Source organism: Pinus tabuliformis, chromosome 8, assembly GCF_031772625.1.
Source record: "Pinus tabuliformis cultivar Carrire ecotype Pingquan chromosome 8, CPIR1, whole genome shotgun sequence".
Classification (NCBI taxonomy): Eukaryota; Viridiplantae; Streptophyta; class Pinopsida; order Pinales; family Pinaceae; genus Pinus; species Pinus tabuliformis.
Window position 1 is genome coordinate 148,359,032 of NC_142294.1, and position 13,315 is coordinate 148,372,346.

The window sequence follows — 13,315 nt, forward strand, 5'->3', positions numbered from 1 at the left end:
ACACATCTAGGCTCTCGACTCAATGACCCTATTGATCCTTCATTTCGCATTGATATTTAGTATATATATATATATATATATATATATATATATATATATATATATGTATATATATATATGATATATATGACAAATATATGTATTATTATTGAAATTAATATATATATGATTTTTTTACATTAATGATTATGAAAAAGACGTTAATGTTTGTTTCCTTTATGGTTTGCTTTAGAATTTACTTTATATTTGAAATGTTTTAAGAGAAGTATTCTAGATCACCATAGTTTTGATGACTTAGAAAGTTGGTAATATTGGTATTGCAACAGATATTTTGAAATTGTGTTTTAACTTAAGTTTATATAGGGAATTTTAAGAGGAAATTATTTTCATTTTAACCCTCTTAGTGTCATCAATATGACAAATATTTTTTACCCATGATGTTTAGGGATATTCTAATGCCCTATTTTACTATTAAGCTCATGTGAGTTTGTTCTTATTCAAACAATATTGTTTTCTCCTTTATCTTGGTAAAAATAGAGACACTTTTGATATTCTACATTAGGATTGATTAACTCCTTATAGTATCTTACTTTATTTTATCCTCTAATTCTTTATTGCACCATCATTTCTCCTTAAATCTAGATTTAATAGTATTTTAATATTATCATTAATATCTAAAGTGGCCCCCTGATTGGAGAAGTGACGACCAGAGCGATTAGGGTTCTGAGAATAGCTTCGATAGCGCAGATTGCATAGTACTGGCTCTATTCACGGGCAGGACCAAAACCCCTGTTTCGCAACAACGTTGCAGGGTACTAGAGAAGCACAATGGAAACTCCTCAGGGGAGGGCGTCAGAGCCCTCCCCCAGCGCAAATACCTCGCAGTACGGTCCGGAGCAGGGATTTGTTTTTGGATCTATCGATAAGGAGGTAATGAACAAAGAGAACAGGCACCAGCACGGAAACAAGGAGATAGGTGGGCGGAAGGATAAAGCCAGCGTCACACAAGATAAAGAGGAAAAACCAGAGGAAGCTCCGAAAGTCTCATCGACTACATGCAAGCCTATTGCCAAAGAACGGCCTAGAATAGAGCTGTCGGGACACAAGATTGACAAGCGAATCGAATTTATGAGTGATCATGCCCTCATTGGGAAGTTCATAGGGTTCTGGCCGACAGAAAGGGCCTTATATGGATGGATAGCGGCGAAGTGGAAACCCAAAGGAGATGTTACTCTGCAGCTAGGGCCGAAACGCTTCTTTACTGCGATTTTCTTCTGTCTTGAGGACAAATACAGAATTCTGGGAGCAGGGCCCTACTTTTTTAACTCAGCGGGTCTGTATTTGAGGGAATGGATACCAAGATTTAACCCGGACAAGGAAGATCTCACATGGGCGCCAGTCTGGATTAGAATGTACTCACTTCCAGATGAATATTGGGACGAGGACATTCTCAAAGATATAGGAAATGGATTGGGGGAATACATCAGGGTGGCAGAAGAAACAAAAATGTGCAGATACACTTCTTATGCCCGCATCTACGTCTTCATGCGCCTGAATGAAGCTTTGCCAGAATCGGTAAGTCTCTCTCACCGTGACGAAGAATGGATTCAACCTCTGGACTATGAGCATGTCCCCTTTCGCTGTAGAAAATGCCATGCTCTTGGGCATCTCTTCCGGGACTGTCCTCTGAATGCCAAAGCCAATACTCCTGATCCCTCAGAAACCCTAACCCAGGACGGCTTCACAAAAGCCCCTAGCCGAAAGCGAGCGCACAAAAAACCCACAAATGGGAATAAGCCCCAGCAAATTAATACCCATGGCCCAGCTACAAGGAACAATTTTGAAATTCTTGCTCGGACCTCTGATGAACATCCCCCGATCTCCGAGACTAGCCCAGCTCCTCCTTCTTCCTCCTCCCATCCTCCTCCTACCGCTTCCCCCTCCAAATTTCAAACCCCCATTATCATTCCAGCAAACCTCAATGAAGGACAAAAATAACTGGAAGGGAAATACAAGGATATGGAAGTCGATGGGAAGCTAGACTCCCTTCAAAGCTCAGAGATTAATATGGAAGGAAGCAGCCAAGTGCAACAGATGGAAGAAGAACCAGAAAGCATAGATCTGAATGGCCTAGACATTATAGAATTAGAACTAGCATGCAAAAAGAAAGCATACGACAGTATACCAGAGACTCAACTCAACAAGCTGGAAGTGGTCATTTCGAGGGCCTTTCAACAGCATCAACTAGGTATACAGCCAGGAAGCCATTGGGATGGAAGCCTTCCCCCAAAAGATACCAAAAAGAGAGGAAGAAGAACGGATCTTCAGCGAACGATCGAGATCGGGAAAATCCTGGTAGACTCAGGCAGGTATGCTAAATTGACGAAGTACTATAAACCCTCTATCAATAGTTGAACCATGAAGCTAGTATCATGGAATCTAAGAGGGCTCAACAGCCCAGGAAAACTCAGAATGTTAAAAAACATGATTAAAATGGAAAAGCCGCAATTGTGCTTTCTCCAAGAAACCAAATGTAATAGCTCAACATTAGGCAGCATTCTTTCCAAAGCTTGGCCAGGTTGTCGATCGGTAGCGGTGGATGCCTCTGGAGCTTCTGGAGGGCTGGCTATAGCATGGAATACACAAGCATTAACTCTTTCGGATTTTCACGCTTCTCATCACCTCATCCAGGCTGCCTTCCACATTCTAGGTACGAATATTCATGGAAACCTTTCAAATTTATATTTCCGCAGGATACAGGAAGCAAAATCGCACTTCTCAACACCATAGAAGCTTTGAACAACAACAGAAGGCACCCGCTCTAGATTATTGGAGGGGATTTTAACATGATCACCAAGCTAGAGGAGAAGATCGGGGGGAGAAATAGAATGGAACAAGAAAATGCCCACTTCAAGGATTTCATTCAGAACACCTCTCTCATAGATATGCCTTTTTGTAATGGCACTTTTACATGGAGCAATCGCAGGGCAGGTAAGCATCAAATTGCATCCAAACTGGATCGCTTCCTCATATCAGATAATGCGGTGCATCTCGGAGGAGACATTTCAGCGGCTATACTTCCTCATACAGGCTCGGATCACTGGCCGATTGCCCTCCAATGGCAAAGACCAGGCGACCTGACCAGAAGACCCTTCCGCTTCGAAGAGTTCTGGCTCTCGCATCCCTCGTTCAAAGACTTTGTCAAAACTACATGGACATCCTTCATCCCGCCAGAAGGGTGCAAGATGTATTAGTTCCAACAGAAGCTCAGGTTTTTAAAAAATCACCTAAAGCGCTGGAATAGGGAGACCTTTGGAAATATCTTTAAAGCGCAACAAGACCTAAACAAGGAACTAACGGAACTCCAACAAAAGGTAACCATAGAGGGGCACACTGAGGTAACTCTGGAACAGGAACGACGCATCCACAGCTAACTTGAGGAAAGGAGCAAGCAGGAGGAAATATATTGGAAGCAAAAGTCCAGAATCAGATGGCTGAAAGAAGGTGAGCGAAATACCAAATTCGTTCACAGAACCACTGTTCAACGAAGAATGCACAATAGCATCCCTTTCATTCAAAAACAAGGGGGGGCAAAAGCAGAGAAGCATGAGGAAATTGAGGAGGAATTCCTTAGCCACTTCAATCATGTCCATCAAGAGCCTGAAGGAGACAGGCGACCGGCAATCGAAAGAATAACCAAAAATGTGCCAAAGCTCATCACGGAGGAACACAATGAGCTTCTCCTTCGCCCCATTCTGTATCAGGAGGTGGATGAGGCAATGTCCCAGCTTAAGGAAGGGAAAGCCCCTAGCCCGGATGGATTCACCACCACGTTTTTTCACACCTTCTGGGAGCTGATAAAATTGGAGGTATGGCAAATTGTAGAAGAATCAAGAGCTCTCCATTGGCTGCTTCCCTCTCTCAATTCTACCTTCATTGCCCTTATCCCTAAAGAGGAGGATTCAATCACCCCTGACAAATATAGGCCGATCGCTCTCTGCAATGTCATTTACAAAGTCATATCTAAAGTTATTGCAAACCGGTTGAAGCCCCTCTTGCCCCTGCTCATCTCTCCGGAACAGTCGGGGTACGTGGAAGGGAGACAGATCATGGATGGTATTCTCCTCACGCACGAGATAATACACTCCCTCAAGCAAACTAAGCAGGCAGGTATGATTCTCAAACTGGATCTCTCTAAGGCTTTTGATAAACTCAGCTGGACTTACATTCAGCAAATGCTAATGGCCTTTGGATTCTGTTCTATGTGGATCCGCTGGATCATGAGTCTCATTACATCTACTCACTTCTCCATCCTAGTGAACGGCATCCCCTCCCGCCCCTTCAAACCTTCCCGAGGAATCAGGCAAGGTGACCCCCTATCCCCCTTCCTCTTTGTTCTAATGGCTGAAGGTCTAGGGCGTCACATCAAACACGCCCTCCACTCTCAGCAGCTCAAAGGCCTCTCTGTTCACGACACCCCTGCCACTTCTCATCAGCAGTTTGTTGACGACACCATGCTATTTGGCTACCCATCTGTCCAGGAAGCCTCTTGCTTCAAAACCCTGCTCACTGATTTCTCTGAAGCTTCAGGCACCAATGTCAATAGTTCCAAATCGCAGATCTTTTTCTTTCACACTCCTTCATCTGTCAAGACAGCGGTTGCTCGTATCCTGGGATTTCCTTCTGCTACCCTCCCCTCCAAATACCTTGGAGCTCCCCTCACTGCTTCAGCCATAAAGCATTCCTCTTGGCGAACTCTCCTTGAGAAGCTCGAATCCGTCTTAACCTATGGACGTACAAAACTTTGAACTTAGCCAGTCGTGTGGTGCTCATTAAGTCAGTCCTTCAGGCAATGCCACTTTATCTGTTCTCAATCCTTGCAGCGCCGAAATGGGTTTTAAAAAGAATCAGGAATCTTCAGTGTGGCTTCCTATGGGGCACCTCGGCAACTAACCGTAAATGGGCTCTTGTAAAATGGACCACCGTCTGCACGCCCAAAGATAAAGGGGGCATTGGACTGAGAGACCCAGAGCATAGCAACTCCATTATGAGCGCCAAAATTTGGTGGCAATGGGTCACTAGCCCGGAAAAACCTTGGGTCAAAATTTGGACAGCCAAATATGCCAATAACAGACCTCCGGAGGAGCTCATCAGGTTCACTCCCAATGACAAAGGCTCGCTAATCTGGAATGCAGCCAAACAACACTTCCAATTAATTCAGCAGCACAGTTTCTGGGAAGTGAGGAATGGCAGAACGACAAGATTCTGGACAGATGCATGGAACCAGATGCCAAAGCTCAACCATGTTCTTCATCCATCTCCGGAATTCAATAGGCAGGAGCAACAACAAGAAAAGATTCAACAGTTTTGGATGCAGGAAACGGAGCACGGATTCAGGAAATGGAAACAGGGTAATCAGTTAATCAATAACACAAACCTTCGGGATGCTGAGCAGCTGGAGAAGGAGCTAAGGAAAAGAAGTATTAGACACGACGAAGGCAGTGACATCCTTCGTTGGGGATACCAACCAAAAGGTTCCTTTACCACATCAGAGGCTTACAAGATCGTATGCAATATCACTACCCCTTCTGACCCAATCTGGAGCAAAATCTGGGGGCTCGGATCATGGCCTAAAGTCTCTTATTTCCTATGGTTGGTAGGACATAAAAGAATCCTCACTTGGGACAAATTAAGGAGCAGAAACTTTCATGGACCATCCATTTGTCATAACTGCAATCATAATGAGGAAACTCTCCAACACCTCCTGGACACCTGCCCCCTAGCCAATCAGCTATGGGAAAAGGCAAGCTTTAGATGTCAAAGAAGATGCAGAATGGAGAACGACATCACCAACTCCCTAAGACACTGCCACAAAATCCTTATAAAAGCGAGCTTCTCAACTGTTTGTGGAACATAATCCCAGGGCTCATCCTATGGAGCATCTGGAAGGAAAGGAACAAATTCATATTCAAAAACCAACACTCTCCGATCGAAGACATATGGAATAGGCTTTGTGGGAATCTCAAAGAAACGCTGATGCTCCGATCTTGGACTCAGGAGGATCTTCCCTCTCTAAACAATGAGAAAGGCATTCTAGACAATTGGCAATTGCATCTACCTCAGGGACTACAAATGAACGGCCCTGCCAAAAGCAGCATCATCAGCAAGGGCACATGGACTGCTCCCCCTAAGCATTCCTATAAGCTCAATTTCGATGGCGCCTCCAAAGGCAATCCTGGAATGGCTGGCTTTGGAGGAATTTTGAGGAATCATGAAGGCACTCCCCTGCAGATATACTTTGGAAACATAGGGTGGGATACTAACAACTCAGCTGAGCTAGAGGGACTTTGGCAAGGGCTCCTTCTTGCTTGGAATCTCAACCTTCAACCCCTGGTCGTGGAAGGAGACTCCCAGATCCTTATAAACATGGCCAAGCGCCTACAGAATGGTTCTCAAGCAAGAAAAATCGCCACCAGCTGGAGACTCGAGGCAAGGCTGGAGGCCATTGAACAAGCGCTTCGCAGCAACAGAGCCATCTCCTTCAATCATATAAAAAGGGAAGGCAACAAGGTCGCTGACCTACTGGCCAATATAGGGGTGGAAAACGAGAATACCCTTCTCACTGGAAACACAACCATTATACCAAATAATGTCCAGGCTCAGGAATGTGCTAGCCTGGTCCAAAGCGACGCTGCTTCCCCGGATGCGGGTGACAGGACGCGTGGTAATGAGGAGCCACATGCTAGCAATGTGCTGCCTCAAGCTTAAGGCTGGCATTTAATTCAAGTTCGCCGCCAAGGAATAAAGGCTCAGGTGAACATCAACAGATATTCAATGCACTGTCCGGTTAATTGGTGCGACTGCAAATCGCAGTTATGGAGAACAGGTCTCGAGGGGGTGATGCAGAGTTTAAAAAAGGTGGTGGAATGGCGCTGGTTCACACTCAGTATTTGGTTATTGAAGTTCAGGCTCTTGCCTGGTTTATGGTTCTCTAGGCTACAACTCTTTCTGTTAAAGCCATCCTCCAATTTGTTGGATGCCGTCTCAAGTCTGGTAAGTCTGTTGGGTGCTGTCTCAAGTCTGTTGTGTGTCGTCTTAGGTCTGTTGGGTGCCGTCTCAAATCTGTTGGGTGCCGTCTCAAGTTTGAAAGGTTTTCTTACCCCACTTTGCTCCATTCCCCCGGTGCTCTTGCAAAGATGGTCAGGCCTCGACAGCGATTGCTCAGCCGTCGAGGTTCTGCCCAGGGAGGGTCTTCTCATCCTCCAGTCGCGGCGTCCCAATTCCACTGTTGCCGCTGTCATTGCCATAGAATTGCTGAGGCCAATCCCCTCCAAACAAGCCAATTCATGGACTCCAGCAGCCCAGTCTCTGACCCGGAACCTATGCCTGCCTTCGGTTCTGCCATTTCACCTTTGGTAGCGCTCTGGACAAACCCCGTATCAATGCACACATTTTAGTTCTATTCCTTGAGGAATCTCTGGATGGTGACGAAGGTCCTCACAGCAAGGGGAAGCACCCAGGTGGAAGCTCAGAGGACTTCAAGAAGATGCCCTCGGTTGCTCCCGAGCAGGCTCCTAACCCCCCTCAGGCTCAGGAGGTGTCGACTTCCAAGGAGGTCAATGCCGAAGAAAGGGACTCCTTTCCCACTGCAGAAGAAAGGGAGAATTATGGCTGGTGCAGGGTGGTCGAGGAGGAGTCGGACGAATAGTCGTCCATCTGTTCAGATTCTCATCCTCCATAGCTGCTCAGGTCTTGTTTTGGTTTTTTGTCTATGTCATTTTGGCTTAAAGTTTGTTCTTGTTATGTCTGTATGGCCCGAAAGGGAATTTGCTGAAGGTCTTTTGATGGCCCTGCGAGGGATGAATACTTTTGGTCCAGTGCCCCTGTGTGGGATGTCTATGTTTAGTTTGGATGCACAGTTGTGGTATAATGCCCCTGCATGGGTTGTTTTGCTCAGACGTGGTGCCCCTGCGAGGGCTATTCTTTTTTATTACCCCTGGTCCAAAGAGCCACAGTTTGCCTTGGGTAAACTGACTCTGTGAATGTAATGTTTTTGATGTTCCTGTAAATAATAGAATAGTTTTAACGAGAAAAAAAAAATATCTAAAGTGGCCTCTTTCTTTATTGCCCAATTATTTAGCAAAGACTCCTCAAGACCTCTAAAGTGACCTCTTTCTTTATTCCCCAATTATTTAGCAAAAACTCCTCAAGACCTCTAAAGTGACCTCTTTCTTTATTCCCCCATTATTTAGCAAAGACTCCTCTTTAAGCTATCCACGTTTGAATCATTGTTGACTTTGATTGGAGTTTGAAGAAATCTTAAGAAGCTTTTTGTATTCCATGTTTCTTATGTTTTTCTTGTACATTAGGTATCTCATCATCGCCATGTTTTCAGTGGGGCAAGACTCTCTTTTGTAAGAATGATAAATAAAGTGTATTTCCTTTAATTTTGAGATTATTGATTATGTCTCTGCTAATATCAATGTATTTGGGATGAAATAAATATGTTTAGCACTAATTTTTTTTGTATTGTATCATTGTTGGAATCAATCCACTAAATCATTAATTTGAGTGCACAACTAATGATACCAATTGTGTCACAACATCATTTTGCATCATTGAAATTCACACACTATATATTTATTGTAAAAGGATTATAAGAGAAAAGTAAGATGAATCTAGTATTTTTTATTTTCCAATTAATAAATGAAGCAAACAAATTGTATATAAATCAAATCACAACTTATAACATCACATTTTATTACTGCCCAAAAAAAATATTACACTATAGTTTTATTATAAGCATAAATCAAGATTTTATCATCTTAACCATTTTTTTATAATTCTACTTGAACTTACTATAATTTAATTTAATATAATATAATATAATATAGTTGAAACTCATCATATTATAAACCTATTATATTAAAGACAATTTACCTACCAATAATAAATCCGTCCAAATAAATATTGAAATGAATATACTTTAATAATAAAATACATATATTTAAAATTCATTAATATCTGGACCATGTTAAAGCAAAATGTATATAATAAAAAACAAAAAAAATTATTACAACAAAGTATTAGCATATAATAAACAAAGTAACATAGTATACAAATTCTGAGTGTTAAGTGGTCATATAAGTAGTCGAGATTTCGTCATGCAGTCGAGAAAAAAAATCGCAATCTATTTGGGATTATAGTCGGCTACATTAGTTTTTAGTATGGTTAGATCTTTTCTCACTAAATATCAAATTAGTAATTTTTTTATTAAATAATATTTTAACAAAAAATTTTATCATTATTTATTTATTTATGGTAAGTTAATTATTTTTTTTAAAGTTTGTTACGTTTCTTTTAACATTTCTATTATTCATCCTTTACGGAAGATAATACAGCATTCAAACCCAAAATCTCTTGTTTAGTAAGATTTCATTTTCACCATCACCGCTTGAACTATGCCCGACAAACAAATTTTTTTAACATTTTTAATTATATATATTAAATAAACTGTCTGAAGGCCTGATATTTTTTTTATAAATTCTAATTTAAAAAATAATAAACATAATCATATTAATTAAATTATTAGATAAAATACATTTTTTCGTATGCTGACGGACTTGTAAATTTTATAAAATAATAAATATTATGTTCCTATCTTCTCTTATTTATTAACGTGTTTCACTCTGTATTGTAACATATTTTCTTATGCAAAATTATTTGAATCAAAGTGTAATTATTTTATCGGTCAACCAATAGTGTTGGATTGACTCTTATAATACATTATACAGTTGCAGTACGATAATGGGCAGATAATAATATATGTGATATCTCACCTGCGCATAATTTGCTCAAATTCCGTATTTAAAAAAGCAAAAAGAAAAATTTTACATAACACAGTAATCGCATAGCAGTAACTTAAGAGTATCTCGCCTTTCTGGAGTTTTAAATAAAAGGAAGTCTCACCGTAAATTGATAATTAGAAATCAATCTTCGAGCTCTAAAATATAGTAGCATAAAAATTACGCTACTCTGTTGTGAAATATCTCGTTGAAAAAGATATCAATATGAGAAGTGGCGTTTCTTTATCATGACATTTGATTGCTCGGTGGTGAACAGGCCTCTGTGCGTATTCATTTGATTGATTCAAAGGAAAAAGCATAACGACAAAATCTGCGGAATGGGTCGGCATGCGGTGACTAAGTTGCTGTGCCGCGGCTGTGCAGTGTTATGGAATCCAGGAATGCCCTTTCTTTGTACTCCTTGAAAGTCAGAAGACTCATAAACTCGGCGAAGTCTGTCTCCCGGTACAGTGCCGCGTGGTGTTCATCAATGAGCTCTGGCGCAGGACCAATTTTCGCTTCCAAAGGTAAGCTCATCAAAGCCGCCACCGAAATACGGGATTTCTCTGAGTTTACCACTGCTCGATGCACCACGCTCTTGTATCTTCCATTGCTCAGAATCTGAATACATCATATTAGGCCTCAGAACATTATAAATTCATGGATATATTAAGCAAAGTTCTTAATGATGTTACTAATAATTAGTACCTCTATGTGATCACCGATGTTGACTATGAAAGAGTTGGGCAATGGTCGTACGGCCTTCCATTGGCCATCGTGTCGCATCTGAAAACCTCCTACAGAATCCTGGGAAAGAATGGTAATGCACCCATAGTCTGTATGTGGTGGTATTCCTAAGGTAAGCTCAGGCTCCGGACAAGCAGGATAGTAATTGAGAACCATAACCTGGCTGCTATCATCACTAAAGCCGTTTTCTACAACATATTTGTTGTGCGGTAATCCCAAGCTCTCCACTACTGCGCTCATTAGCCTCACACCCAACCTCCTCACCTCTTTGCTGTATGCTGACACCACGCTCCTGCAGGTTTATTATACTAATCATTAGATAATATCAACTTCATTCATTCATTACATGATCTCATCAGTTTCATAGAGTCTTACCGATAGTCAGAAGGATTTGAAGGCCAGAGTGGAAGCATTTTGTCGAGGGGATGGCAATAGTGCTTCAGAAAATCTCTCCAGCAGAACACTCGGTCTCTCAGATGATTGAAACTGGTGCCGTATCTTACTGACTTCATCATGTCTTCCGAAAAATGCTTGTTTCTTTCTTCCATTGGCAGTTCGAAAAACTCACCCGCCACTCGCATCATTTCGCTTATTAATGATTCATCCACACCATGGTTAATCACCTGCAAATAATTTTAAACAATAAACACTTCATCTACTATGTCCAGCATTCTTTATGTGAGTAACAATCCAAATAGGTATACCTGAAAAAATCCGGTGTGTTGGCAGGCGCGGCCAATTTCAGAGACAACTTGGAGACGGTGAGGGCCTTCCAAGCCTGAGATGTCGATAACAGGCAGATCATATTGTTGTGAAGAGCATACTATTGAATTGGCTTCTGGACGCTTGTTCTCAGGCAAAATAAACCTGCTAGGAAGTTCCTTCACGCCCTCCTCACTCAGATATTTCACGGTCTTGAAGCCTCGAGAACACCTTTTATTCATTTCTTCGTCCCCATCCTCCATGTCGGTCCAGTGACAGGAAATAGCGGCCATGAACAACTTAACACGATAAGGGCCAAGAATAAGCCAAATTACTTTGAGATTTCCACTGCCTCTCCCGCTACTATTTATAATCCGAGCTCCGAACTTATTTGACGTTGCCCAGGCAGAGAATCAAACAGCCAAAACTGGGTCTTCTGTCCTGATTATGGATTGAATTGTTCAACTTGACCTTGATGCCCTGCCGTCTGTGAAGCTATGATCAAAATCGGCGAGCGTTGACTATGTTTTTAAAGCATGCAGCCTACCAAACAGCGAATCCTACTGTAGTCGAACCTTACTGTATTTCCGCGCGGAGACCGAACCTGATCTGAGGTAGGAATAGGTAGTGCAATAGGTAGGAACTCACTGTCAATAGCAATTTGTGTTTTAAAAACGTTTTTTTTTTTTTTTTTTCAACTGTGATAGGCTAGGGTGGGTCAGCTCGTTTATGGCAGGAAGACCCACTAATGAATGTGTAAAGTTGGGAGGTTTGGGTGGGCCTAACTTTTATATGGGAGAATTATCTACCCACTACTACACAATGTTATCATAATATTGTGTGGAGTTAGCTTCAGCAGGTACATGTTTTTAAACAGTTTAATTCCTTGAAAAAAGTGAACTATATCACTGATTTATCTTCATAAACATTTAATTTGAAAATTTAATAAAAATTTAATTCCATTCAAATTAACTAGTTTAAACTTCACAAATACCCTTACCCTTGTAAGCACTGTTGATTTTCTAGTTATTGAATCATTTGGATTAACAAGTACCCTTTGAGCTATAAGAGGTTGTAGAGTTCATATTGTGACAGAAATGAATTATGGGCAAGAGCTGGAGTTTTATGGAGCTCTGAAAGAATTTGTGTGACGTGGATCCACTGGTGGTGGCGCCATGATCTATGTGTGATTTTGTTAGATCGATGGAAGCTACAATAGCTACTAGTGCAGATGAAATTAGGCAATTGACCCAAATGAATATCAATGTTGATGAAGGGCCCGACTGGGGTCTCTAGATTCAAGCAGGCTGATGTGTTTTTTTTAATCTAGGCGCTAATTATATTGATGGCCGGTGTTGGAATAAGAGTTGGGTGCCAACTGTATCGATGACCGATGTTGGAACAAGGGCTAGGTTCCAATATCACTCTGTCTCCCCATGGCGGGAGAATGAATGAAATATCGTGCATTGCCCTGCCTTTTTACCTCACCTTGTAGGTACTCTGCTTGACATACAATATGTGCTCATGTGGTATCATCAAGCTGAAACGTTACATCTCGCCATATTGAGTATGTTATGAAATCAGCTCAAGAAAAGATAGAAAATATAGATCAACACCTTAGAATTTAGCCTCTTCGAGGGGGCAACCTCCTTTACATTACATAAATGAACAATTCTTCGATGATTCAAATGACAAAACCTCCTTTCTATATATACGAGTCTAAGGAGTCACAATATAACCCAGCTGACCTAACAATAATAATATAAAGCCACAAAAATAACAATAGAGGGATTCTATGGGGCACAGTAATAACAATATGGAGATAATAGGGACACAACAATATTAATAAGGGATGCAACTACAATACTAATGGGGTAATTACTAGTATTATAGGGACCCAACATGCCCCTCTCCTTCAAAAAAAGTGTTGTCCTCAACACTTGAGTAGTTCTGGATGCTTTTGTATAAAATTATCATCCTCCCATGTGGAATCTTCAGTGGATAAGTTCTTCCACTTGATA

General features: G+C 41.4%; 2 protein-coding genes across 2 annotated transcripts; one reads left to right on the forward strand and one right to left on the reverse strand.

The window, feature by feature from the left end:
- The first annotated feature begins 4,400 nt into the window (after positions 1-4,400).
- LOC149234552 (uncharacterized) lies at positions 4,401-4,808 on the forward strand. The gene has a single exon (XM_089368306.1). It carries the CDS (start codon positions 4,401-4,403, stop codon positions 4,806-4,808), a length of 408 nt encoding a protein of 135 aa, XP_089224432.1.
- Positions 4,809-9,823: 5,015 nt separating this feature from the next.
- On the reverse strand, positions 9,824-11,637 carry LOC149234553 (putative 2-oxoglutarate-dependent dioxygenase SLC1). Its single transcript, XM_089461202.1, has 4 exons — positions 11,297-11,637; positions 10,968-11,215; positions 10,554-10,884; positions 9,824-10,466 (listed from the first exon to the last, which is right to left on the reverse strand). The coding sequence occupies exons 1-4, from the start codon at positions 11,585-11,587 to the stop codon at positions 10,203-10,205; spliced, it is 1,134 nt and encodes a 377-aa protein (XP_089317328.1). The 5' UTR covers positions 11,588-11,637; the 3' UTR covers positions 9,824-10,202.
- Positions 11,638-13,315: the final 1,678 nt, after the last annotated feature.

Coding starts and splice junctions, on each gene's coding strand:
- LOC149234552 (XM_089368306.1), top strand. CDS start 4,401: ATGGCTGAAGGTCTAGGGCGTCACATCAAACACGCCCTCCACTCTCAG.
- LOC149234553 (XM_089461202.1), bottom strand. CDS start 11,587: ATGGCCGCTATTTCCTGTCACTGGACCGACATGGAGGATGGGGACGAA. Junction 11,216..11,296: donor AACACACCGGATTTTTTCAG/GTATACCTATTT, acceptor AATTATTTGCAG/GTGATTAACCATGGTGTGGA. Junction 10,885..10,967: donor TCAAATCCTTCTGACTATCG/GTAAGACTCTAT, acceptor ATAAACCTGCAG/GAGCGTGGTGTCAGCATACA.